At 40.8% G+C, this 27,801-nt stretch overlaps 1 protein-coding gene and 1 long non-coding RNA gene across 14 annotated transcripts in view; one reads left to right on the top strand and one right to left on the bottom strand.

Moving 5' to 3' along the window:
• Positions 1-27,801, top strand: part of GULP1 (GULP PTB domain containing engulfment adaptor 1) — a 271,318-nt gene that overhangs the window by 189,876 nt on the left and 53,641 nt on the right. For all 13 annotated transcript variants that reach the window (XM_039494778.1, XM_039494774.1, XM_039494772.1 and 10 more), the window contains 3 exons: positions 8,717-8,788; positions 19,427-19,525; positions 25,972-26,109. In XM_039494778.1, the coding sequence (XP_039350712.1) occupies positions 8,717-8,788; positions 19,427-19,525; positions 25,972-26,109 (309 nt within the window). The remainder of the gene's footprint in view (positions 1-8,716; positions 8,789-19,426; positions 19,526-25,971; positions 26,110-27,801) is intronic.
• On the bottom strand, positions 144-3,512 carry LOC120374700. The gene is made up of 3 exons (XR_005586211.1): positions 3,484-3,512; positions 2,602-2,684; positions 144-185 (listed from the first exon to the last, which is right to left on the bottom strand). It is a non-coding gene; the product is annotated as an uncharacterized LOC120374700 (long non-coding RNA).

Here is a 27,801-nt window from a genome sequence, read left to right as displayed (position 1 = left end):
CAATAACCATGCTTTCCTTTCTTCTTTACAAATAGTTCCTGAAAAATCCCTCATGCCCAAAATGCTCTTTCCCAAGGCATAAGCACCTCCTCTAATATCCTTCCTCACCTGTCAATCAGGCAGAAGGAGGCATGCAAAGATTCCTGGCTTCATCATCTCCTCAGAATCGTTCTGCAGTCTGGGTTCTCCTGACCAGAATAAGATGTTTACCATCCTTTCCATTTACTAAAAAAGATCACTTTCACAGCCTGTTACTGAGTCTGGACTGTATTTGATTTATGATGCAAATCTCATAGAACAGCAAAGAAGGTCCCTATTCCCACAGTCATAGAAAATGGTCTCATATGGTTTTCAGGCAGTGGCCAGAGACTACAAGCTGCTGCTCTCAGTGTCTTTCAGGGAATCCAGTAGTGTCCACGAAGTATTGAGCAGTTTCTTAAATGTGCTTCCGATCAGAGAGCCCCTGGCCCCAGTTAGGTTCCTTTCTAGGGAATTAATATTTATTCAGACTATTTTTTTCCAATATTTATTCACATCCTGGGAAGGACACTGCTATACAGGCCCTGTGTCCACATTAACAGCCCCTGTAATAATGGCAGCTGCACTTAGAGAAAAATCTTGCCTGTTAATTCTTTTCCAAGGTGTGGCCCTCCTAGGACTCCCCTATGCACACGCACACTCTGACAAAGGTTTTAGCCAAGAGGGAGATCAGGCAGACTATCTCAGCTCTGGAACTGATTGTAGTAGAATCATAAGGGGGAATGGCACAAGAGCCAAAAGTATTTTTTAAAAATGCATCCATATCTCATCCTAGGAGACAAGACACCCCACCCCCCAAGTCTATACTAATGTTGCAAAAGCTTGAATAATGATTAGCAAGTTAGAAATATATTCATCTAACTATTTTCAGCATGAATTCAGAAGACCTATTTGGTTTCATTTGCAACTCTTACCCTTATGAAACACTCCATTTCTGTCCCCCTGTTACTGTTTTGTTTTTCATTACATACCTTCCTTATTGTGGTGTTGAGATATGGGTATATTTAGTCTTACTTTAAGCAGTAAATCAACATCTTTCCAACGTCTGCTATTTTAAAGAGCTAATTTATCAGATTTTGGCAGCAGGTTTCTAGTGAAATTTACATTGCTTTCTTCCTTTCTTTGTTAATTTGATGGGTACTTTATTTTTTCTATTGCTACCTTTAAATTCAGATAAATGAGAACTTTTAGCATTCAGTGATTTCAAAGCCACAAGGAAATTCTCGTTGAGAACGATTAAAAGCTTGGGTTTTTTTTAAACTAGGAATGTGGTAACAAAAGAAAACAGATCCTCTTATTACATCAGTAAAATATCCTGCACTGCTCTCTACTGGGAGAGTGGAATTTAAAGTTTTAATGTCCTAAAATGCATCTAAAACTAGTTTACCAGTCAGATTTATCATTAATGTACCATCATCTTTTTTAAGTGATCAGTAGTTAATTATTGAAAATAGTTTTTCAGGATCTTATATTTTGAGATCTTTTTTGTTCATTCTGAAAGATAGTTTTTTTAGTGTAAAAATGTTTTAAAGAAGTAGAGTATATAATTAAATCTAAAATATAGTGTTAGGGGAGGGGAAGTATTATCTCAGTAAAAGAAGAGATTAGCCGTTATGGACAATAGACAAAATACTGCAGGAGCTCTAGACATTATTATTTCTTTATTAATATGTATCTACTTAACATGCTAACATGTGATAAGCTGGTTAGGTAAAAAGGATTCCAAATTTAGACAGAGTTTAAACATACTTGGTTGTGTTTCATTTAAACAACAAAAAAGCAAATGTTGAGAGGCCTCTTTTTATGGAAATAAATAAAAATGCAACTGGGCTTCAGCCAAAGTGCAATTACAAAGGCTTCTATTAGCTTCAATGGGACTTGGGTTGGCCCTACATGCACCTTGCTTAAGCTGAATCAAAAACAAAAGTCTCAAATGTAACTGTTTTCAATCAAGTTCTGGAGGACAAATGTTTCTCACCCTGAGGGGAGGGGGCTGTTTTCTAGCTCCTTGCCTGACACAGCCCTCTGGGCCAAGTTTCTCTTGTTGGGCTTGATCCTCCTCCTATTGAAGTCAGTGATAAAACTTCCATGGACTTCAGTGGTATAGGATCAGGCCTATAGTGTACTAATTGGCATGCATTAATTCTTCCCAGCTGGGCCAGGTTTGTTACCTTGCTGAGGGCAGGGCAGGTACATTTGCTCCTTCTAATAACCTTTGATTGTAAACTCTTTGGGGCAGGGGCTGTCTTTGTGCTGTGTGTTTATACAATGTCTGGCACAAATGGGACCCTGGTCCCTAAGTGAGACACCGAGGTGCTACCACAATACAAATAATATCCAGAAGGTTAATCTCTGATGAGTTCAATACATAGTTGTATATCAATAAAATGCAGTATCTGTGATGTAATAATGGGTCAATAGTGCCTATAAAATAGATTCGTAACTAACAGTAGCAAAATAATAAACAATGTTATAAAATTTCAAAGAGAGTAAGACCATGTCCAATATGTTTTAAATATACAGGTCTTTATTATGGAGTCTGACTTGACCTGTCTCACTCACCGGATTCATTGACTGGATTCCTGATATAGGTGCAAGTCAGCTCAGAATGAGTCCCATGGTTAAAAGCACAGCTTTTGATTCATCTGTGGAGAAAATAAATGTTTGGAAGAAAGGCAAACAACAATTCAAATATATAATATTTTTATATAAAAATAAATCAACTTTACAATAGTTTGTTTGTACAAAGTGTTAAAATTCATCAGTTTTGAAAGTCCAGCTTCTTAAAATATACACATGAAAACTTTACACAGCATTACTGAATGTTCACTTTAGCTCTAGACTTGCACTTAAAATGTTTGACAGAGAGAAATATAGTCACATAACTATTATACTGTGTGCCTTTTTGTTCGGAACATTTTTAAAAAAACAGAAGGACAAATCTGTTACATGAATAACTATTTTATCAATTGCAAATATCAAATATCATTAGGAAATGTGATCAAATAAATATCTGTATTTTCTCCAAAGTCAATCCATGCTGTAAAGTGAATAAGTGAACAATCTCATTTGTTTATTTCAATGGTGCCCAGAGGTGCTAACCATGACTGGGGACCCATTGTGCTAGGGCAGCACAAACACTAATCTCTGTGCCAAAGAGGTTACAATTGAAAACCCTGAACCTGCAAACACTTACATCAGGGCCGGCTCTAGGTTTTTTGCCGCCCCAAGCAAAAAGATTTTTGGCTGCCCCCCGTCCCAGCCCTGGGCTCTCCCCCCCACACACACCCCCTGCTGTCCCAGCACTGGGCTTCCCTTCCCTCCCCCACCAGTGCCCTCCCCACCCCGCTTCTGCCCCAGCCCTGGGCTCCCCCCTTCTCCCCCACCAGTGCCCCACACACACACATCCTGCCGCCCTAGCCCTTGGCTCTCCCCCACACACACCTTCACCCTCCTTCCGCCGCAGCCCTGGGTCACTGGTAACTCGCTCCCAAGGCAGGTCATTCAGCAGGAATTTTGGATGTGCACAAAACACAGATAGGATCGGTTCCCATATGGTTACAGAGCTGCAGTAAAGTGGAACAATTTTCAGCTTGTGTGATTGGAGGATATCTGGATGCATATTATAAGACTGTCCTCCATAAATGAGGAAAAGTTGAGGTGCCTTTATTATTCTTTTGTTCCACTCTTTCTTTCTATGGGGAATTTGCCAATGCAATCTCACTGTCTTCCTTTTAAACAAACAAACAAACAAAATGGCAATGGCTGTTGAAAATAGCAATTCCAGTCCTAATAACCACTGGGAAGTATTTCTTGCTCAATTTTATCCTACTTTTTCTACAGCAAGTTACAGTGGATCAGTATATTTGATTTGGGAGAAATGAAGTAACGGCTGCCCAAACTGAGCTTGAGCACCCCTGAATTTTGAGGTGTTCAAATCTGGAAGGCAGGTGCTGGGTGTGGGGGCTGTGGGCTCCACGGGGGAGCATGGCAGCATGTATGCAGCAGCGTGTCTGGTGCTGTGCTGAGCCAGACACGCTGGTCTGAGTGGCACAGTAAGGGGGCTGGGGGATTGGAGAAGGGGTAGGGGTTCTGGGGGCAGTCAAGGGACAGGGATCGGGGGGGTTGGATGGGGCGGAGGTTCAGGGGCAGTCAGGGGCAGGGAGAAGGGGGGGTTAGATGGGTCGGGAGTTCGGGGGGGCAGTCGGGGACAGGCAGCGGTTGGATAGGCATGGGACTCCCAGGGGTTTGTCAGGGGACAGGTAGGGGGTGGGGTGCTGAGAGGAAGTTGGGGGGGTCTCAGGAGGGGGCAATCAGGGGACAAGGACCAGCGGCGCTTTGATAGGGGGTGGCGTCCTGGGGGGCAGTTAGGGGCAGGGGTCCCGGGAGGAGGGGATCAGGGGACAGGGAGCGGGGGGTTAGATGGGTTGGGGTTTCTCTGGGGGGCAGTCGGAGGGAGTGGATGGTGGCAGGGTGGGGCTTCCGTCCCCCTGGAGTATCCTGTTTTTTGAATGTTAAAATATGGTCTCCCTACCACTCTCCACCCACAGCATGCTGCCGCATGAGGTCCCCCTCCTTCCTTTCCAGTTGGTAGTGGCCAAGGGAATGCTGGGAAATGTAGTTCTTTCCCTGCTCCAGGGCTGACGCTATAGGCAGGGAGCTAACCAACGAACTACAGCTCCCAGAGCCCCCTATTAGTTCTCAGCTCCCCTGTCGCCCCTGCAAATGGGCTGCCCCAAGCAGGTGCTTGCTTTGCTGGTGCCTAGAGCCACCCCTGCTTACATGTACTTTACTATCATGAATAGTCCCATTGAAACCAATAGGACTCCTGATGGTCTTGAAATTAAACATGAATGTACGTGTTTGCAGGATTGGCACCTAATATTTGACAAGGCTCAACAATTGGGCAAAATAAACAGAAGGAAGCAATTGAAAAGAGAGGATGAGGGCAACAGTGATAGGAAATACGGTATGTAGTTACATAGACGAGCTATACGCACCTCTAAATGGTTATAGAGTCAGATTTTTTTAAATTAGGATTAGAACTGATCGAAAATTTCTGAATGTTGAGTTTTTGACAAGGTTTTCGGTTGAAAATTCAGTTTTAATGAGGAAAAAATCAAAAATATATCATTTTTTGCAGGTTAACTAGCTCTAATTATAATATAAGTACTCCAACACATAAAATATGTTTTTGTTCATTGTTAAACTGTGCAAAGTTTGTAGCTTTACACTTATGTTTTACCTGAAGACCAAAGGAGACAGTTAATTTAAGAGGTCATGGGTGAGACATGACAAACATGTAATAGTCAATTACTAACGTTATTACAAAAATAACAACATACCTGAATGAAACAGCTGCAGTCAGTGGATACAGATACAGACAACTTAAATAATGACAGCCCATGAACTCAGATATTGTATGAATAATAATGACATTTATGCTACAAACGTCCATTACGTTTTTAGAATGAAATGTATCCCATTATCTTTTCCTATGCTGCATACTTTATTATGTATAATCTTGGATTCCACATGCAGTATAAAATTGTTGAATCTAATAAAACCTGTTGTAGTGATGCTAGATGTCAAAACTAATATTAATCCATGAGGCACTGCATTACAAATGATTGGAAGAATTCTGATTAGTTAATTTATCTTCCATAAATGTTGATGTAACTGACAAAATATGTCCATATAATTTATGGGAAATGCATGGTCTTCATTGTTGATTTGTTTTTGGAAGATTTTGCATAATCTACATTTACATATGTTTTGAATGGGTTTGTCCTGTAATCGTGTAAGCCTATGCTTGCAATACTTTATCTTTCTATTTTAGATGTCTGGCCCCCTCCCTTTGCTCCCCACCCCCAAGTACTCGGTCAGAATAAACCTGAGAAATATTAAAATTAAAAAAAGTTTATTTCTACTTTGGGGACTGTTCATTGTGGATGTCCAAGTACGAGCTGTCATTTGAAATCCATGTAAATCAACAGTACCTATAACATGGATTTTTTACTGCTGTAGCGAGGATTTCCAGATCCATACTGCTCCAATATACGTGTACATGTGTATGTGTGGATACACAACAAGAGACAAATTTGATAGTAATTTTGTTTGGCTTTAAACTTGTATTGAGAGGTGGTGGGCTCCTTAACCTGATAACTCTTTTGGACGTGTTGAGTGCAACCACATAAAAGTATTAAGAGGCACCCATGGGAGAAATTCCCATGTGCCCACACCTGCACACCCATTTATTCATGCCACCTCCACACACACAACACTCAATACCACCCACATTGAGAGTATTACACTCAATACCACCCACATGCTCAAATACCCACACATACACACCCCACCGCAATCACTCCTTGCAATCTAATCTCGTGTATATCCATATCCCTCATTCATTTTTACCTATCCACACTCATGCATCTGCCCTTTTACCCATCCACTCCTCACTCCTGCCCTCATGTTTGTGCATATTCCTTTGCTCTAGCTCCCACCTCCTCACACATACCTATCCACCCTGTCCCCTTCTTTCTTATCTCTCACACACACAGCATCACAGAATTGTTCTTGTCCACCCATAGACAGACAAGTCCACTCCATCACTTCTGCTCCCAATATATCTCCTCCTCATCTAAAAGAAAAGGGGGAAAGGATATGAACTGAGAGAACCTCTTTACAGTCCAGAGCTCAAAGCTCAGGGGAGGAGGAGATGAGGAGGTTAGAGAAAGATCTTCACTCCTCCCCCACCCTTTACATGTGCCTATGGAACTAGAGCTACTGGACGGTCTTCAGTATCCTTCTCTGGTGGTACAGCTGCTGGAAGCCTGAGCTAGTTTTAGTTCCCTAAACAAGTGAGCTGCTTGGGGGTTGACTAAGCCAGAGGCAGGATAGGGCCCTGGGGATAGAAATCTCTGGTCCCAAGAAGGTGCACACTTTGCTGAACACATACATTTACTTTGGGGCAGGGAAAGAGAACTGCCACTGGAGCACCTGGGTATTTTTGGGATGGAGGGATATCAGTAGAGAGAGGGGAGAAAAGACACATACCTCTCCCTCATGTGAACTCTTTAAAATTATTCCCTGAGTGTCATTTATCCAGGGAAGAACCTGCCCTCTATTTTAAGGCCTCAGGAGATGCACTGAGTATGTCAACAATTCATAATAAAAATTTAAAACATTGTAAGCCTTTTGCTGTAGCAAAACCTCTCTCTCCCAAGTCGGGTATTATAGTAATGATGAGTATTGATGACAAACGTGCATGGTGTTTTGGTGTACATGTTTTTGTACTCAAGATGACACAGTCTACTCAGTTAACAGGAACAGACTTTTAGTGAGACTGTGTTGTTTATTATAAGATCTGTCGATGAAGTAGGTAAACTTTTATGTAGGTGCACCGTGTTTTCTTCAAAATGATCACAGATAAAGTACATTGCTCTGAGTACACTAGCTGTACTGTAGCAAGAAATTTAATGAAAGTCTTATCTTATTCCTTAGGGAATTAGAAGAATATTGGAAAACTGCTGTAAAATGAGCAGCTTGTGAATTGCTTTGAAGTCACTTTAAATTTACAATTCATGCACCTCTGTGCATTATGTATGTTGGTGCAGCTGAATGAAAATCAAATATTGCACAAAGAAACCTGCTTTTATTTATATTTAGAGTATGTGTGTATATGTATTTCGCTTATTACTATTCTTAAATTTTCCAGAGTCCCTAAAACTTACATGTCTAAATCATCATCTTAAGTTTTTGTGTTCTTCTTTTCCAACAGAATTGTGCATAGGCAAACCCTCAGACATGGGGGAAAAAAACCTATAATTTTATGTAGAAATCAGGGCGCTAGGCATATAATTGCTTGATTTAAGACCACAAACACAGTCTGAGCATCTCCACTGCACCTTGCACATGCAAAGTTTTGGAAACCAAGCAATAAGCATGCAAATATCTTAAGAAAGGTGCTTTTGGCGTTCAAATCTTGAAGCTAGGAGAGGTGTCTTTAAATAATTGAGCCTCACTGCACATTTTGATGTGCATACTTGTTTTTTGTTAAAACAGGATCTTGTCAAAATATAGAGCTAAATTAGTAATATTCTATTATTGTATAAATTGTTTGAGTGTTACTTTTGCCAGTGTAAGTCAGAATCTGTTCCATTGGAGTCAATGTATTCCATAGTGAGAGTGGAATCAGTCCTTTAATTATCCTTCACCATGTTTGTGAAGCAACCAGTTCAAACTGGTAGCACATGCTGAATTTATATCTTGGAAACATCTTATTCACTGGAGCTTCTAAAATACTTGCACTGTTCCATTCTTTCCCCAAAGGCATGACATTTCCCTTATGGCAATGCCAGAGGAAAAGAGTCAAATTATATTCTACAGAGGGAAAGTAACTTGACCAGAAATCCAAGGACTTCTGTGAATTCAACCAAGTAAAATGGGTTTCAAAGACTGCTTCAAAGAACTTTGATGTTTTCACTCTAATTAGGAGTTTAATTTCTATTGCCTTCATTTCCTTTGATTAAAAATAAGTATATTAAGATCCATCATTAGACAACAAAATTAAGTGCTGAAAGAATTGTATTTCCAAAATATTATTTACAAAGTTAATCAGTAAATTGTGCCTTTCAGCATATAACATTTTTCTCACAAATTACAATATTTTCAGTTTCTTGGCAGTACAGAAGTGGAGCAGCCCAAAGGTACAGAAGTTGTGAGAGATGCTGTTAGAAAACTAAAGGTAGGGAAGCATTTATAAATATAGATAAAACCAATGTGTATCATGTTATATTATATATAGTTCAATAAATGACTGTGGACATTTACAGCATGTCAAAAGCTGTGACTTTTACTAACCTCACTAGTATGTAAATACTTCTGTATTGCATATATACTACCTGATCTTCTGCTCTTCTGCCCAAATATTTTGAAGACTGTCTTGCTAGGAAAGATAACTACCAATAGTAGCATAAAGTTCAGTGCCTTCATGTATAATACCTTCATTTGGCAAATTGTTTGGACCTTATTCATTCTAAATTATTTATCAACAGTTTAATTTAGTTTCAGCTACCCATATGTGGTGATTGATAACCTCTAATCAGGCTATAAAAAATCCTGTTGCCTGTCAGTGCAAGACAACTAAAACTTGTTTAAACTTATGACTCATTACTGAGAATCACATCTAACCTGAGGTTGAAGGTGAAGGTGCCCTGCTGCACCAGTTTTCCTGGAAGTGCTGCCAAACTATCAAAGAAACGGGTGATTGGTGTGCTCAGCTTAGCACTTGGCTGAATTCTAGTCATTTTCATTGTGTGCAGCGCTTCATGATGAATGAACGGAACTAACAAAACCTACAATCTTTATTAAGACCTGGTCTACACTATGGACTTATATTGGTATAACTATGTCAGTTGGGTGTGAAAAATCCACACCCCTGAGTGATGAGGATATATTGCCCTAGTTCCTGGTGTAGACAGTGCTATGGCAACAAGAGAGGTGGATTAACTATGCCAATGGGAGAAACTCCCCATTGGCATAGTGGAATCTTCTCAAAAGGCAGACACACTTGAAATGCTGCATCGGCCCAGCTGCAGCACTTAAATGAAGACCTTCCTACACCGACGGGAAAGGTGGATTTTTCACACCCTTGAGCGATGTAATTATACTGATATAAGTTTGTAGTGTAGACCTGGCCTAAAGCACTTTAGCAGCACAGCAGCACTGGTGTATGTAAAGAGAAGCCTTAAGCAGGGGTAGCCAATAGAGCCTGAAATCTTTTTATTTACTTATTATTGTCATTATTGTTATTTTTTGTATTGTTTTCTCTGGAGTCTGGGTCTTTACTAGAAGACTTGACCTAGAAATTTGGACCTTGACAAAAAATGATTGACTACCCCTGCCCTAAGACAAAATACACATTGAAGTCAATCGGAATTTTCCAGAGTAAAGATTGAAGAGATGATGCCTTAAAAAAAAGAGAGAGAGAGAGAGAGAGAGCAGGAATCATTGAATATCAACATTTGACATGTAGGTTTTCCTTGGAAACGCATTTTTAAGAGCAATTAGTAGCCTCACTGAGATGTATTGGAATGAAATTCTTAACAATCGTTTTCACTCTGCCCAAATAATGCAGGTGCTACTAGGTTTTGACTTAGGCAATCATAGGGAGATCACCTCCGCTGTTATTGTATCAATTCATGTTCCCAAACAGAAACATTACAGCATGGCTACTTTTGAATTTATTATGTTAACACAAGTGTGATTCTTTTTTAATCAGGAATGATGTATGAAATGTACAGTTTTGTACCCAATTTTCAGATAATGCTGTGATAAACTGTGTGTTATTAGACATACTATTTTAAATGCACAGAAAGATGCAGCCAGAAAAAATATACTCAGTGCAGAAGTCGCTCGAGACAATGCCCTGGCACAGAAAAGTTGATTTTTTTTAAAGACATTTTAGAGTTTCTAATTCTCTCCATCCTTAAAACACCATCAAGTGATCCCCTCCATAATCAAGCTTGCTCACTGTTAGGCCTCAGCTATATTATCATGTAACCCTCAGTGCATTCAGTGGGAACTTTGTATATTGGACTGCAAGATCAGGCCCTTTATGTTGGTTCAAGGGAGAAATCAGATGGAAAAAGGATGTTTCTTACAGTCTAGGGAATGTACCAGCAAAGGGCTTAAATCTCCAAATGGATCAGTCTGCATGCATCCCTGTCCTAGGCAAATACTTGTTCAAGATCAAACACTAAATCTTACAAATGTATATTTATAGTAAGATTTCTGTGCACGATTTGAGTAAAATGCTGTCCATGATTAACTGGTGCATTGATAAGCAGCTACCTGATATCATAGAATCATAGAACTAGAAGTAGGGGAGGTTTAGGTTGGATATTAGGAAAAGCTTTTTCACTAGGAGGGTGGTGAAGCACTGGGATGGGTTACCTAGGGAGGTGATGGAATCTCCTTCCTTAGAGGTTTTTAAGGTCAGGCTTGACAAAGCCCTGACCGGGATGATTTAGTTGAGGACTGGTTCTGCTTTGAGCAGGGGATTGGACTAGATGACCTCCTGAGGTCCCATCCAACCCTGATATTCTATGATTTTTGTGATTCCAAGGGACCTCGAGAGGTCATCTAATCCAGTCCCCTGCACTCATTGTAGGATTAAGTATTATCTAGACCATTCCTGACAGGTGTTTGTCTAACCTGCTCTTAAAAATCTCCAGAGATGGAGAATCCACAACCTCCCTAGGCAATTTATTTCAGTGCCTAACCACTCTGACAGGAAGTTTTTCCTTGCTTTCAACCTATACCTCCCTTGCTGCAATTTAATACCCATTGCTTCTTGTCCTATCCTTATTGGTTAAGAAGAATGATTTTTCTCCCTCCTCCTTATAACAACCTTTTATGTACTTGAAAATCGTTATATCCTCTCTGTCTTCTCTTTTCCAGACTAAACAAACCCAATTTGTTCAATCTTCCCTCATAGGTCATGTTTTCTGGACCTTTAATCATTTTTGTTGCTCTTCTCTGGACTTTCTCCAATTTGTCCACATCTTTCCTGAAATGTGGTGCCCAGAACCCGATACAATACTACAGTTGAGACCTAATCAGTGCAGAGTAGAGCAGAAGAATTACTTCTCATGTCTTGCTTACAATACTCCTGCTAATACATCCCAGAATGATGTTTTGGGGTTTTTTTTCTTTTTTTTTCCCAACAGCGTTACACTGTTGACTCATATTTAGCTTATGGTCCATTATGCCCCCCAGATCCCTTTCCACAGTACTCTTTCCTAGGCAGTCATTCCCCATTTTGTACATGTGCAACTGATTGTTCCTTCCTAAATGGAATACTTTGTTTTTGTCCTTAATGAATTTCATCCTGTTCACTTCAGACCATTTCTTCAGTTTGTCCAGATGGTTTTGAATTTTAATCCTATCCTCCAAAGCACTTGCAACTCCTCCCAGCTTGGTATCATCTGCAAACTTTATAAGTGTACTCTGTAAGCCATTATCTAAATCACTGAGGAAGATACTGAACAGAACCAGACCTAGAACTGATCCCTGTGGGACCCCACTCATTATACCCTTCCAGCATGACTGTGAACTGATAACTATTCTCTGGGAATGGTTTTCCAACCAGTTTTGCACCCATTTTATAGTAGCTCCATCTAGGTTGCATTTCCCTAGTTTGTTTATGAGAAGGTCATGTGAAACAGTAATAAAAGTTTTACTAAAGTCAAGATATACCACGTCTACTGCTTCTCCCTACCCACAAGGCTTGTTAGCCTGTCAAAGAAAGCTATCAGGTTGGTTTGACATGATTTGTTCTTGACAAATCCATGCTGGCTGTTACTTATCACCTCATTATCTTCTCAATGTTTGCAAATTGATTCTTTTATTATTTGCTCCATTATCTTTCTGGGTACAGAAGTTAAGCTGACTGGTCTGTAATATCCCCGGGTTGTCCTTATTTCCCTTTTTCTAGATTGGCACTATATTTTCCCTTTTCCAGTCTTCTAGAATCTCTCCCATCTTCCATGACTTCTCAGAGATAATTGCTAATGGCTCTGATATCTCCTCAGTCAGCTCCTTGAGTATTCTAAGATGCATTTCATCAGGCCCTGGTGACTTGAAGAGATCTAACTTATCTAAGTAATTTTTAACTTGTTCTTTCCCTATTTTAGCCTCTGATCGTACCTCATTTTCACTGGCATTCACTATGTTAGACAGCCAATTGCCACCAACCTTCTTGGTGAAAACCAAAACAAAGACGTCTTTAAGCACCTCTGCCATTTCCACATTTTCTGTTATTGTTTTTCGCCCTCATTGAGTAATGGGCCTACCCTGTCCTTGGTCTTCCTCTTGCTTCCAACGTATTTGTAGAATATTTTCTTGTTACCCTTTATGTCTCTAGCTAGTCTGATCTTGTTTTGTGCCTTGCCCTTTCTAAATTTGTCCCTACATACTTGTGTTATTTGTTTAAATTCATCCTTTGTAATTTGTCTCTTGCCGTACTTCCTATCTTTCCTATGCAGTGGGATAGTTTGCTCTTGTGCCCTTAATAATGTCTGTCTCTGAAAAACTGCCAACTATCTTCAGTTGTTTTTCCTCTTAGCCTTGCTTCCCATGCGATCTTACCTACCAACTCCCTGAATTTGCTAAAGTCTGTCTTCTTGAAATCCATTGTCGTTATTTTGCTGTTCTCCTTCCTACCATTCCGTAAAATCATGAACCCTACCATTTCATGATCACTTTCACCCAAGCTGCCTTCCATTTTCAAAATCTCAACCAGTTCTTCCGTGTGCATAAGCTTCTGAATCACAGCCATTGTCAGAGTTATACAAAGATCTTCAAACTGTTTTGGAGACTATCTAATATGTATGATTTTATATAGCTTTCAAAGTCCCAATCTTGTAATTGTTCTTCATGAACAACCTCCATTTTAATTTGTTTGATGACATAGGATCCAGATGAGAAAATGTATGGATACAATTGAAAATTTTTAGAACTCCTCCCTTCCCCCCCCCCAAAAAAAAAAGAAAAAAGCCATAGATTAATGAAAGGCTCTGTGTAGAAACAATCTTCAGTAGATTAAAACCTCCCTCTCAACATCACTTCCAATACATAGCATTGCCTGTGTTCTGAATTTGAATTCCATGAAGACAAAAAAATAGAGATACTGAGTTTATTCTTATTCAGAAAAATAGCCTTTAGTTTGCTTTTAAAAAATAGGAATGTCAGTTAAAATTTAATAAAACTACAGTAAAGTCATAGCTTCAAAAAGGATTCCATTATCCATACAGAAGACAAAAACATGCTTAAAGAATTTTTTGACCCATATGAAAGAGGCGTTGTCGTTAATGAAATGATTTATGATAAGCTTGTGGTATTGTATTTTTTGGTCATGTGGTTCTGGTTTTAATCAAAATTAAACTAATGTCTTGCACAAAAGATTGGATCCAGCAAGATACTAAGCTCTCCCTGAGACATGTTGAGGACTTTCCATGACAGGCCACATTAGTTCATTTTGAAACATTACTGTATTTAGACTGGTATAAACCATGTTGGTGTGTCATGTTTTCATTATTGGGCCAGCGTCACAGCAGTCTGTGTCAGAATGAAATGTTTAGTGATCATTTATGATTTCTTACTTCCTTGATTCTAGGAATTAGGAGCTCCCAACTCACATAGCTTGACGAGTTCAATACTTTCCTGCCAAAAAAAAAACAACCAACATTGTACAAAATCATAGTATACCACTATTTAGAATTTGATTTTTACCAGCAGGTGGAGCTGATGTTCTACAGCAAAACAATAATTGATGTATTTTTTTCTTAATACTTCCCCACACACTTTTATTTCATATACTACTTTCATGTTTTTAAATGCTCGGTTATTTTACTGGGTCATTTGCAGTTTTAACCATGACATGGTTGTTAGAAGACAGCAAGCCACTTTCTCACTTTGTCTCATTTCTTGATCAGATCTACTCAATTTTCTTTATCCAGAATGTAATTAAACTTTGCCTTGTTTTCAGATTATTTTAGGGCACAAGGGACGGATGATGAGAATCATAATTATGCAGGAAATAGAGAAAATTTGGCACTGTAGTGTTTTACGGCATGTGTTTATAAACACTTATAAGATGGATAATGGAAACACTTGCCTCTAACATTTCTGAGCTGGATTTTCCAGAATTCTAGTCAAATGAACATCTAGGAGAGAAAATTGGCATAGTAGAGATAAGTCCAAGAAGTTTGCAATTAGATCTGAACTTGCCCAAAGTTTGAAGGAGTTCAGCTGCAATTTTCTGTTTCAAGCCCATCTATAGTACTTGTACGTGTTACTGGATGTATGTGGAAACTAAGGATATACATCTCCGATTAAGCATCCCTTCTCTCTGCCTTTCTTCAATGGCATAAGGTAGAGAGCAGCCTTCAATACAACAGTGAGTGCAGGAGTGACAGAAATAAGAAAGGAAGGGGTGGTCAGCCATTGAAAGGGCAGGGCTTTGGCATCTGGACAGGAAAAATAGCAGGCAAGGAAGGAGGGAGCATTTCAGTCAGGCTGACCCAGGGCATCTCCTTCCAAGGGCAGCAGAAAGAAGCTACCCTCATCTACTATACTCATTCTAGTCAGGGATTGACTGGAGAAGAACCATGCTAATATGGGGTTTCAAAATGACTCAGGTTGCTTACACTCCTCTGCCTTGCTAAGAAGTGGGATTCAGGGTGGCCAGGCTGCTGCTGCAGCAGGGAAACCACCTGGAGGGAATGGAGAGGAACTGCAAATGAGTAATTCATTCCTAGGCTCAGAGCCTCTCTCCTTTGCGGCCTCTAAAGGAAGAAGGCCTGCATGAAGGGATCTTGATGGCCAGGAATCATGGCTGGTCTCTGTTCTCCTTGACCGAGCTTGGTTGTTGTCCAGCAACGGTGTCTGACAACTCCATCATCAAGCTGCTTTGAAGTTCACTTTCCTACCTCACTTAGATGGAGATTAGGAGGGAGGGCATAAGAGGCACCAGTCACTTTGAAGCCTGGCTTCAGCAAGCTTATTCCTCAATTTCTCCTCTGTTCCTTGATAGGGGTAGAAAGTAAGGTGTTTCCTGTACATACTACCCAGTGTGTGTTCTCTGCACATACTACCCAGGAGAAGCAGCCACCTCTTGCAGTTATTAATGGACCAGAGTGATGATCAAAGGCACCATTTCTATTCTGTGCTTCAAAAGCTGCAGTGTTGCCCTGTCAATAGCTGAGCTCCCACTCATTCCTCCTTTTCACTACATTGGTGGATTTCCAGGGGACACTTTGTGTCCTTTTACCCACCATGTTGTAATCACAGGAGAAAAATGGGACACATGAGATCTGAAGATGAGGGCTTGTGGGAGGGGGGGCAGTGAAAAGACTATGTGGAGTGCAAAAAAGCTCCACAGTACACCTCCAAAAGTCAGCCTGAAAGAAGCATCCTTGACCCATCCAACAACTCTACATGGGTAGGAACACAGACTTACGGCCCACTACAGTGTCTGCCAGACTATGGGGCATGGAGATATAACCTTCCCACCCACCTGGAAGAGATTCATCTGCTGGGAGTCTAAGGACATTACTTGCGCACATATACCTGGCAGCCCTTAAGAGACCCTCAAATGGGAAGGCAAAGGAAACAGCAACATAGAAAACTGCCTAATCTCTTTCCTTGCCTTCCATTACCATCCTGCCCCTAGCTCCTCATTTCTGCTGGGCTGCCATCCCGTGGGTCTTGTATACTTGGAGGGGAGAGGAGAGGAAATGGGGCTGAGTCCCCTGCAGCACTTTACCAGGCACACTCGGTGGTAGAGCCTCCTTACCAAAGCTGGCAGATTTTTTAGGCTTCTTCCCAGCCTGGCATATATTTTGATAGGCCTTGTATAACTCTCTTTTCTACCCACCCTAGCTGGTACATTTCTGAGAAACTTACCCCCTTCTACCTGTATCTTAAGGGATTGCAATTTTCTTCTTTTTGAGTGCTCTTCTTTGTTCTTGCTGTTTGAAGCTAAATTCCAAGGAGACTCTTTCCTTATATGCATTTATTGCACCTAGCATAGTGGGGCCCTCATCAGGGATGATACGTATAATGAAGCAGCAGCTGCAGTCTGGCTAAACTCTTCTTCTACCTCCAGCTGATATTGTCATGGCAGGATTGGGAGAAGCATCTTCCCACATTTCGGTAAAAAAGGTGAGACTTGGATGGCATAGTAGAGATGAGCTAAAATTAAAGTGAGAACAGGATTTGTTTTTAATTCATGGCCCTAATGAAAGCGTCTAAGACACTTGCCCAAGTTCACGCAGGAAGTTGGTGTGATAGCAGAGGACTGAACTCCAGTCTCCTGGGTCCCAGGCTAACAAATGAACCATCTTCCCTTTAAAAAATGAGGCTACAGGGAATACAATTAAATCTATAAAATGAAATATAAATGTTAAGTAAAATTATATCACTTTGATTTGGCATTTGATTTTCTTTAATCATTGTATAATCTGGTACTTCTCTAAATAGATCATACGTGCAGATTTTAAGATGTGTGTTTTTGTCCTCATACAGTTCTGTTCCTGATTAACCCTCTGATTGTGGTTTGCTATTTCTTAATGCATACGCACTTCAAATGTAACTTAATAATCCCAAACAAGAAGGCAATTTTCCCAAACACTGTTGTGAAATTAATGAAATACATGCATATATACAGTGTTGGGGGGCGAGGTGGGGGGAGGCTTTGAGTTAAATGAAACTGGAGAAAATCAGTTTAAATAAATGAGTTGTGTTTTCCCCTTAAAAAGTCACATACAGATAAGGACATCATAACTGTCCATTCCAAAAACTACGTAAAAAGGAAAGTTAAACATTTTCACTTATTTAATTTAAATTTCATTCACCCCTTTACATTTAGTTAAGATCTGATTCTACCCAGTGGGCTTCTGTTCATGGTATTGAGCTAAAATCTGTTGTTTTGCCCAAGTGAGGATTAGGTAAAAACTAAACAAGAGCCTGTGAAGTTGGCCCACTGTGTTCATTACCAAGCCATGTTGTGATTCAATTTAACTCTATGTTCTAAGCCTATGATCCTTGCCAATCTCAGCTCCAAAGATCAGTCTGTCGACATGTTCTTCTCCAAGTTCCCAGCATTTCTTCCCACTTTCTGTTTTGATGCTAATCTGAGGCTGCACGTGTTTACCCTCTTAAAGAATTTTATTAGTGTGTAGGCTGCAAACGGGGGTGGGGGGATGTTGAATACATGCTGAACGTAGAAAAATAGAGTTTGTAAGGACATTTGAGCTACATGGCCTTTTCCAGGCACAGTCTGTTAAAGGAAATAGTGGAAGTAATGGAGAGAGATAGAGGCAAGAAAAATAAAGGGGTAGATATTTGGAAAAGAATATTTGCACCAGGATCAATTCTTTGGAACCCTGTGATGCTTTTGGGATGGGTAAGGATGGGACACAAAGATGGGAGAAGTGCTGTAAGTTGCACCACTTGCAGTGGCCTCCAAAGTGCCATTCCAGGAGCCAGGAATGACGGCAGTGCAAATATCCTCAATCCACAACCCCAGTTCTGGGAGGCTGCGATGGGTGGTGGACCGATACTGGCTATGTGAGCCTTATGCCACATGGGGGTGCCATGGCAATTGCCCAGCAAGTCAGTTAAGCTAGTTTATTATAATTTTGTTGTATTTGTATTGCCATAGGATGAGCCAGCTGGGACCAGGGACCCATTGTGCTATGTATTGTACAAATGTATAATACGAGACAACATCTGCCCCTGAAGGTTTACAATATAAAAAGACGTTAAACTGAACATAAGAAAAAAGGCGGTGAAAGGGAGGAAAGAGGATAAATAAGAAAATATGAGAATGAAATAGAAAATATCATAAGCTTTTAATACAGGCTTAGAAAAAAAATCTATATTAATGAAATGCCTGTTTTAACAAGTACAGTGATAGCCTGCAGGCTCTGTAAAGAACTGGGAGTATGGCTGCATGAAAAATGTAATCACAATTTTTTTTTATGGAAAACTGACAGTTTTTGGAGGACATTTTCTGTGGAAATTTTTGAGTTTTCATTGAAAATCCAAAAACATTTGGGCCAAAACATGAAAATCTTTTGCTTTTCAGGTTTTTATTTTTCAATGAAAACTTTTTTTTTTTTTTGGCAAAAATTTCCTTGGGGGAAAAAAAAACATTTTCTGAGCAGCTCTAGTTTAGAGTGAATAGTAGCGATCTTCATCAAGCTGTGCTTAACAAGAGATTTGTGAAATATGTTACCTGGACAATGAATCGGGACATAGGAAGTTTAATGACGTGGTTCTGCACTGCCTTAAACCTGCAATGTGAGTGCAAGTTGCTACCACATTGCAATGACAGCATTTTACACCCACTTTGTACAGGTGGAGACTGCACGACGTGAAAGGCCTCGGAGAGTTAGATGCTAGATGTATAAATACAGCAGTGGGGACTTGGAGAATAGGAATAAGCATGCCTATACTTCAAGAACTGTGTGCAGGACACACATAGGAGGCAAAAGGAAGTTATTTAAGTTATCTGTTTTTTTAGACAATTGGCAGGAAGCTAAGTAGATAGGCTTTTCTCAGTGAGTTTGCTGTGGCCATCCTGTTACAAGCCAGCTTAAAAAAGGTCTTGCCAAAGATTTTCACAGTCCTGGCTGCTGCAATTGAAAGAGGACATCTACGTCTCTGAGTATTTTTTAAACTAAATTTGTATTAGTATGGCACTTACCAACTAATGTGATGATGGACTGATCAGTAATTAATGACCCAGTGCCATTTTAAACTGGACAACTGGTAACATGGTGTAGTGATTTCATCTCTGCTCCCCTTCTTACAGTTTGCAAGACATATCAAGAAATCTGAAGGCCAGAAAACCCCGAAAGTTGAATTACAAATCTCAATTTATGGTGTAAAAATTCTAGATCCAAAAACAAAGGTAAAAAACTTCACTTCATAATTGTTTGTTACACCAGTAGTTAATTCAACATTGATTTAGAAATTCTATTTTATAAACCACTCTTCTAACAATTTCTTGTAGTGAAAAACTCCCTACTTATGGATCAACTGTAAAAATGCCTTTGCTAGTTACTGTAAATAATCATTTTTGTCAACATTTACCACACAGAAGTATATGAGATAACACAGGTTTTCTAAATATAGAATACATAGGGATGCTCACATTTCTGTAAGAGAACTACACTGGGACTGACATTCCATATAGCCATACAAGAAGGGCAGAGTGGCCATGACCCTCTGACTCCTGTGTCCTCTGGTTTGAGAGCATGTGGAATAAGAAATTGCTGTGGCAACTATGAGTTGTGCGCTGGCAGATGTTGACTATTTAATGGGGATAACTAAATATGTAGTAGTGTTGCATATCAACTTTTGTAGCTGACTTTATAAGCCATTTATATTTCCTGTGAGACTTCTCTTCCACTATTTTGGAAGGGCTACTTGTTTTTCTGGGTGTTTTCCCCCTTCAGAAGGCTTTGAAATTCCAGCTGTGCTATAAGTATGGCTTCATAACAATGGCAGCAACTGATTTGGTGAAATATGTCCTGAACCATGGTCATTTCTACAGTATTGTAGTTCATTGTCTCCCTATTGTGGTTGAAAATGTAATTTGACTTACAGAAAAAAAATGAAACTAAACAAAAAATCTTCCTTTGAATTCAAAGAGGAATAATGACTTAAAGGCCCATAAACAGATCTTAAGAGTATTTTAGGTCTAGTTATTCAATAATTTTCAACATTTTATAATTACTAAACTCTTATTGCTGCATTTTGTATTATTATTTTTATGATGAATATTGCAATTCAGTGTAATACTGTAGTTAGAGATAAGCCAAATTTAATTCAAGGACATTTCTACTTGCAAACCTTTCTGCTTGAGACCCTTTAAGTGACAGTGGGTGAAAAGTTGGTAAGCAGAAAAAAACCCAGCACTAAGTTGACTTCATTGTAGTTCTGTATCCTCCTTGTGGTATTGTGGGATGAAAAGTGGTTTCAAATCCTTGTCCTAGCTACAGCCATCTTAAAAATAACAAATGCCAAAAAAGTTAATCCCTTGCAGAAAGAAATATAAGGAGATTTATAGAAAATTGTGGGACACAAATTACTAAGGGAACAAGACATTTTTAAACTCTTGAAAATGTTATAACAAGCATTAATAGAAATCAACTAGGAGCAGTTTTTGTACCTCTTTTTTCTTTGTTTTCTTAAGACTACAAAATTACAAATGAATGAAGCCCTTATTTGCAATTCAGCAAAAGCAGATTTAAAATACATGCAGTATTATGACAATATCAAAAGGAACACATTTATTGTGTTTTCTGTAAACAGAGGATAAATAGCTTATTCCAACACAAACACATTATTCCTTTGTATTACATGTACAAATAGTTGAACTCACTTTTAATCAGTGTGGAGGGATTTTTTTATAGATGTTTATGGATATCTTTTTCAGATGTTATAACAATCGCATTTTTCTTTTTTTGTTTTTGTTGAGAATAATTCATTTTAATTAGCTTACTGACCACAGTGAGTCATGGTAGCTGAAGGAGTCTTTTTTTCCCCTGAACTGTTTTGCGTGTTGTTAATATTATTATTAATTTTAATTGTGGTAGCACCTGGGAGCCCCAATCATAGATCAGATCTCCATTTTGGGAGGTTCTGTGCAAACACAAAAGATGTCCCCTGGCCCAAATAGTGTAGGAGTTATACAGTGTTGAACAAACCTGGACTTTAAAAGTCAAGAAACAGAGAGGTTGGGGCCCAGTTCAGTGAGGTGATTTAACTCCCACTAAGGTCAATGAAGGGTGAAGATGCCAAGCCCATGAGGAAGGAGGCCCTCAGCATCTCATAGAATCAAGCCCCAAATCACTTGCTCAGACCACAAAGCAACAACAGAACCAAGATTATAACACAGGACTTCCTCACTCCCAGTTGCTGTCAGGCTGAGAATAACTTGCCCAGGGAAATCAGTGACAGAACCATGTTTAGAATATGATACTGCCTGGCTCAGTCCCCTCAACATTTTCTTCCCCTGGTGCTGTCCCCATCTAATGTACTGACTCAAAGGTTGAAGAGGAAACATAAAAGAGCTTTTCTTCTTCCCACTGTAGCCCATCTCCCTAAACACAAGGAAAAATTGCTTCCTCCTTTCCTAAATGGGGTTGAGAGGGCAGCTGGCAGTCGCTGCAAAGAATTGCCTCTTTCCCTAGAAGGCTCCTGTGCTGCCCACTGAAGTGGCACTGGGAACATGAGGAAACACAATCGGTTGTTAAAGTGGTGGATGGAGAGAGTATAAGGTAAAGTTTGGAGAGCTCCAAGCTTTGTGGAGAGGGTGAAGAAGGGGAGAAAGCCAAGAGGGAAGGGGTGGGGAGAGTGTCTTGGGATGTAGGGGAGAGGAAGAGAGCCGAGAGCATGGGAAAGGGAGGAGAGAGCATATAGAAGATGCGGGAGATAGGAAGAGTAGAGAGCCTTTTGATGGGGGCGGGGAACAGATGGGAATGAGAGGGAAGGAGAGGGAGAACCTAGGGGATGTGGTGAAGATTGCGCAAGCAGCATGGATGGAAAAGAATGTGGCTAAGATTTTGGCCAGGAGGTAAATGAGAAAAATTGTTTTAACATGTGTGTTTTTTTTTGACAAGCTGCAGGAGTATGAGACATTTTATTGTGGGACAAGGTGCGCAAGAGGATGGATGTGGAGAGAGTGTAGAGACTGGGAACAGGGAACATGGCAGAGGGAGAGAGATTGAAAACATGGAGAAATATTTGAAAGACTTAAATCCTGTGTTATAATCTTGCTTCTGCTGTTGGTCTGTGGCCCTAAGCAAATTATTTGAGGCTTGATTCTTGGAGATGCTGACTGCCCCCCCGCTGAGATTACAGCAATCCGTAATCTCTGCACAGGAATCCACAATTTTTAAAGTAGATATAGCTCACATATCAACTGCAATATTTTCCTTCATAGCTGGTACTGCTTTCCCATGCTACTGGCCAAATGAAATAAAACACCAAGAGGGTTATTGAGAAAAATAAAATACTAGAATCTCAAATATTTTTTCTATTCCTGTAATTTTGCCAGGCTCTTGAAAATTAAGAACACTCTCATTGCCACCGTTTAAGCAGTTAGGCCATAAGAAAATACTGGGCAGTAGTTTTGGGGTTTTTTAATCCCATTCATCAGAAACAATGATTCACATGGTCACACTTCTCATTCCAAGATTGTATTTTAAGTGTGTGTCACAGTACAGGAAGAGAAGGTGGGGAGAGCGCAGGAGAGCATGTACTCTGCTCACTGAGATGCTAATTAGTTTCCCAGGGGAAGCTGATTGGGGTAATTATCTAACCAGGCTGGTGGGCTGGGTGGGATAAAGATTCAATTAGCCCATCAGCCCAGGTCTGATAAAGAGGCACAGGAGAGGGTGAGAGAGAGGAACAGGGCTAGCTGAACTCAGCCACACAGAGATCTTAGAGATGCGAGACCTCTGTTCCCCTCAGGTCCTGAGGAGAGGGCCAAAGGCACTGTGAATATTGTAAACTGACTGTCCCACAGGGACTGTAATCATTTTGGTGGAGGGAACTTAAAATGAAAGGTCACTGAGTGTACACCTGGTGGAGTCTGCTCAGTTTCTGCGGGAAAGAAGACAGAAGCGAAGCCATGCCCTTGTCACAGTATAACTTGTGTGTACTTTAAAATATATGTCTTGAGTTGACAGAATGTGAGTGTACTTGTGTTTAGAGGAAGGATTTGGATTTGTGCCTTTTTTCATAGAAACCACATGAAGGAATTTGAAAAACACCCCATTTGTTGCCAACAGAAACATTTAGAATTACATAATGCATTCTATAAGAAACGCCATAGTTTCTGTAGAAATTGTTTTCTTTGATATTAACAATAGAATAGTGAATTAGAATGGTTCTGCCATGACACACACATACTACAAGCATGTAGGGAGTTTCCTCTGGGTACTACTCCAAATTAAATCTCTCCTGGCTTTTAGGTGTCAAGAAGGTCTGGACTCATAATCAGATTACTTCTTTACTGGGTGAGATATTAATGTCATATCAAAGCATAATTACAGAAGACACACTCCTGAGCAGAAATATTAAACTGAAAAATCACAACTCTCCTAGGCACATGATTTATCACATTTGTTAGAAACCCAAAAGTTCTATACTTATTTCTTAGGCACAAGTGTACACTCTTGTTCTTTTGTCTTGTCTCTTCTGATAGTTACTAGTATGTTTTATTTTCCACTCTGCAGTTATAGGTTTAAGATGATGGTTTTGATTCACCGCTTTTACACTAGAAATAAAAATTAGTAACCATCCATCTAGACCATTAATGAATGTTATTGCTGTTTTCCAATACCCAATTTTACAATAACCTTTACCTAATCTAAATGCTTAGTTACTTCTGTCAGGGCTAAATAATTCCAGCTGTCTTTATCCATTCTCATTTGTAAGCCTTTTTTGTTTTGCAGATTCTGCTTTTTAAGGTTTGCTTCTTAGGAGATTGAGGGCATGTCTTCACCAGGGGGTAAGTCGACCTAAGTTACGCCACTCCAGATGCGTGAATAACGTAGCTGGGGTCGCCGTAGCTTATGTCGACTTACCCCGGTGTCTTCACTGCACTGCGGCGACAGGAGATGCTCTCTGGTCGACTTCCCTTACTCTTCTCAGAGAGCTGGAGTACAGTAACTCCTCACTTAACATTGTAGCTATGTTCCTGAAAAATGCGACTTTAAGTAAAACGATGTTAAGCGAATCCACTTTCCCCATAAGAATGAATATAAATTGGGGGGGGGTTAGGTTCCAGGGAATTTTTTTTTTGCCATACAGTACAGTACTATAGTTGGGAGGTACCCCCGCCTTACTCCACACAGGCACAGCCCACTGGCACTGGAGACAATGAGACAGGCAAGGAGGCTGAAGGTGTAGGCTAGGAGAAGCAGGTTGCTCAGCAGCAGCAGCAGCTTCCCCTACTCTGCAAGCACCAGGGGCGGGGGGCTCAACCCTCAGCCTGCCCACTCCACCCCTTCCCCCAAACCCCCACTCTTAACTCACCTCTTCCCCTCTTCCTCCCCCTTTACTCCACACACCATGTCCTCGCTCCTCCCACCTCCCTCCCCTGCCTCCTGCCGGTGGCAATCAGCTGGCTTTCGGCATTCAGGAGGGAAAGGGGAGGAGCGCAGACACGGCACACAGGCCCCCCCTCCCTCCCCTGCCTCCTGAACACCACAAGCCAGCTGATTATCGCGGGCAGGAGGCAGGGGAGGGAGGGGACAGGCATGCCACGTCCTCGCTCTTCCCCCCTCCCTCTGCCCTTAGCAATCAGCTGGCTTGCAACGTTCAGGGGGCAGGAAGGAAGGAGAAGGAGCGAGGACTCAGCGCGCAGCCTCCCCCCTCCCTCCCCTGCCTCCTGAACACCACAAGCCAGCTGATTATCGCGGGCAGGAGGCAGGGGAGGGAGGAGACAGGCATGCCACGTCCTCGCTCTTCCCCCCTCCCACTGCCCTTAGCAATCAGCTGGCTTGCAACGTTCAGGGGGCAGGAAGGAAGGAGAAGGAGCGAGGACTCAGCGCGCAGCCTCCCCCCTCCCTCCCCTGCCTCCTGCCCACAACAATCAGCTGGTTTATGGCATTCGGGAGGCAGGGGAGGGCGGGGGAGCCTGCGTGCAGAGTCCTTGCTCCTCCCCCCTCTCTCCTGAACACCAGGATGGGGGTGTAGGGGAGCTGATAGGGGGGCTGCCAGCTCTGGACAAAGCAGGCAGCCAAACAACGTTATAGTGAAGCATTGCACAACTTTAAATGGAGCATGTTCTGTAATTGACCAGGGATGTAATATTGAAACAATGTTAAGCGAGAGGACATTAAGTGGGGAGTTACTCTGTCAGGGTCAACTGGAGAGCACTCTGCCGTCGATTTAGCAGGTCTGCACTAGACCTGCTAAATCAATCCCTGTTGCATCGATTGCAGCAGCGTCTGTCTCCTTATAGTGAAGACCAGCCCTCAGATGTAGTCAGTATTAGCTAGAATGATCACTAACAGTTTAAACAAATTCTGAATTCTTCAAACTGCAATAAAGGTTTAACTGATAAAATTAGGTAGCTGTCCTGCAATGAGTTCCACACAGGTCCATCTGCACAAAGCTCATTGCAGGGTGGGAGCCTTCCCTTGTAACTACATGCACATTGAATGATGCAATATCATTTCCTAAAAAGAGGGAAAGGTCACAATAAATTTGTCACAATAAAGTAAACATCATATTACTATAACTTGTCCCTTTATATCAAGTTATGTAGAGTATTAATTTTCTGAATAAAATACTAAAAAATTAACTCATCAAATATGATCATTCTGTTGTCATTTGCAGGAAGTCCAGCACAATTGCCAGCTTCATAGGATATCATTTTGTGCTGATGATAAAACTGACAAGAGGATATTTACCTTCATATGCAAAGATTCTGAGTCAAATAAACACTTGTGCTATGTATTTGACAGTGAAAAGTGTGTAAGTATGTCAGATGTTTTACAATGATTTTGGCATCTCAAATGGCCTGTTTTGAAATTAGTACTAGGAAGAGGCTAAAACGAGCAGCTGGGTAGCCCCTTATATAGGGTCAGCTTGATGTATTGTTTCATGTCAAGATGTTTCCTTTAAAATTGTACTTGTGTTTATTACAGATTTAAATTAAACATTTTGTTAATACTTTTTCATCTAAGGTCACAATGTTCTTTTTTGAGGCAAATCTTCTTCCCGGTACCCAGCCTCACTACCTGGGCCAAGCACCAGGCTGATACACAAGATGGGGAGAAGCAGCAAAGAATCCTGTGGCACCTTATAGACTAACAGAAGTTTTGCAGCATGAGCTTTCGTGGGTGAATACTGCACTGCTTGCATCCGAAGAAAGTGGTCACACCCACGAAAGCATGCTGCAAAACTTCTGTTAGTCTATATAAGTTAGGATTCTGCTTTCTTTTTTCAGAAACTAGACTACTAACTAACTGACAAGATGGGGAGAGGATCCCTTTCCCTCCAGGCTCTGGAATGTTGCAAAGCTTCCATGCGGAGATTACTGCAGCACACTATGTGAAGTAGCCACATGGACTGTTGTGCAGTACACACACACATCCTTATGAGATTTGCACAGTTGGCGTCCTCCCCTCTGCTGGGTCACCCATGTGCTGATACACCACTACAAGAATGCAGTCACTTCTGAGAGGCAACATGACAACTGTTCAACAATGCACAGTTACATTCAAGAATAGTTTAGGACAGGAAGAGAAGAATACTGTGTTCAGCTGAAACAATAGGAGTTTACATAGGCAGAAAATAAATGCCTAATGGAATTTAACTAGGACATTGGTGCAAATGCACTTATTCTTATGAAGAATGACAAAGGATGTTTAATATTCACAATTGCTTAGGACCTCTGTTTCATCATGCCTCATTTAGAAGACTATAAAAAAACTCTTGACAAAAATTACAGCTTTTTTTCCTCTATAGCATTAGATGCGGTTATATAATCTTTTCCCTTACTGCTTATAGAATGTGTTCGGTGGTCTTGTCATTTATCTGCATTAGTACAGTGCCAATACCAATAACCATGTTTATACTCACTGTACATTTCTGTTCGCTTTCTGTCTTCTTGTCTGTCTTCCTTTCTCTCTTCTTTTAGGGAGGGCAGCAATAAACACTGATCTCTTCTCAGTCTCAGGTGCATTTCTTCTCCCCTCCCAATAATCTCTTTTTGCTAGTACCTTTCAGAGACCAGGATGTGAGCAGTTGTGCGTAGTGGTTGGTACAGGAGTCAATAGCCAGAAAAAGGCACCCAGGCTCAGAGGAGAGGCCAGAGTCAGATGTCAATAATTGGATTCAAGGGTCAGAACCAGAGTGAGGAAGGCAGAGGAAAGGCTGTGTCCACCATCAGAGGCAGGAGCAGGACTGAAACAAGGTGGGAGCAAGGTTGGGAATAAATAGGCAGAGGAGTTATCACAGCTGTGGGCAATAACAGCCTACTACAGGCCAGCTGCACTTGTCAGGTTGCCTGGAGACTGGCTCTTCTGCAGAGTAGAATACCTGACAATACCCCCAACTTGAGGATGCCTCCTAACTGGGCCCAGTTTCTCCAGGTACTTTTGATGGAACTCTTGCAATATGTCCAGAATGTGCATGTTCTCTGCCCAGTCCCAAGACCACTAC

Source organism: Mauremys reevesii, linkage group 11 (genome assembly GCF_016161935.1).
Source record: "Mauremys reevesii isolate NIE-2019 linkage group 11, ASM1616193v1, whole genome shotgun sequence".
In the NCBI taxonomy this organism is placed as follows: Eukaryota; Metazoa; Chordata; order Testudines; family Geoemydidae; genus Mauremys; species Mauremys reevesii.
The sequence above is the reverse complement of the archived record's forward strand: the minus strand, read 5'-3'. Positions and strand labels throughout refer to the sequence as shown.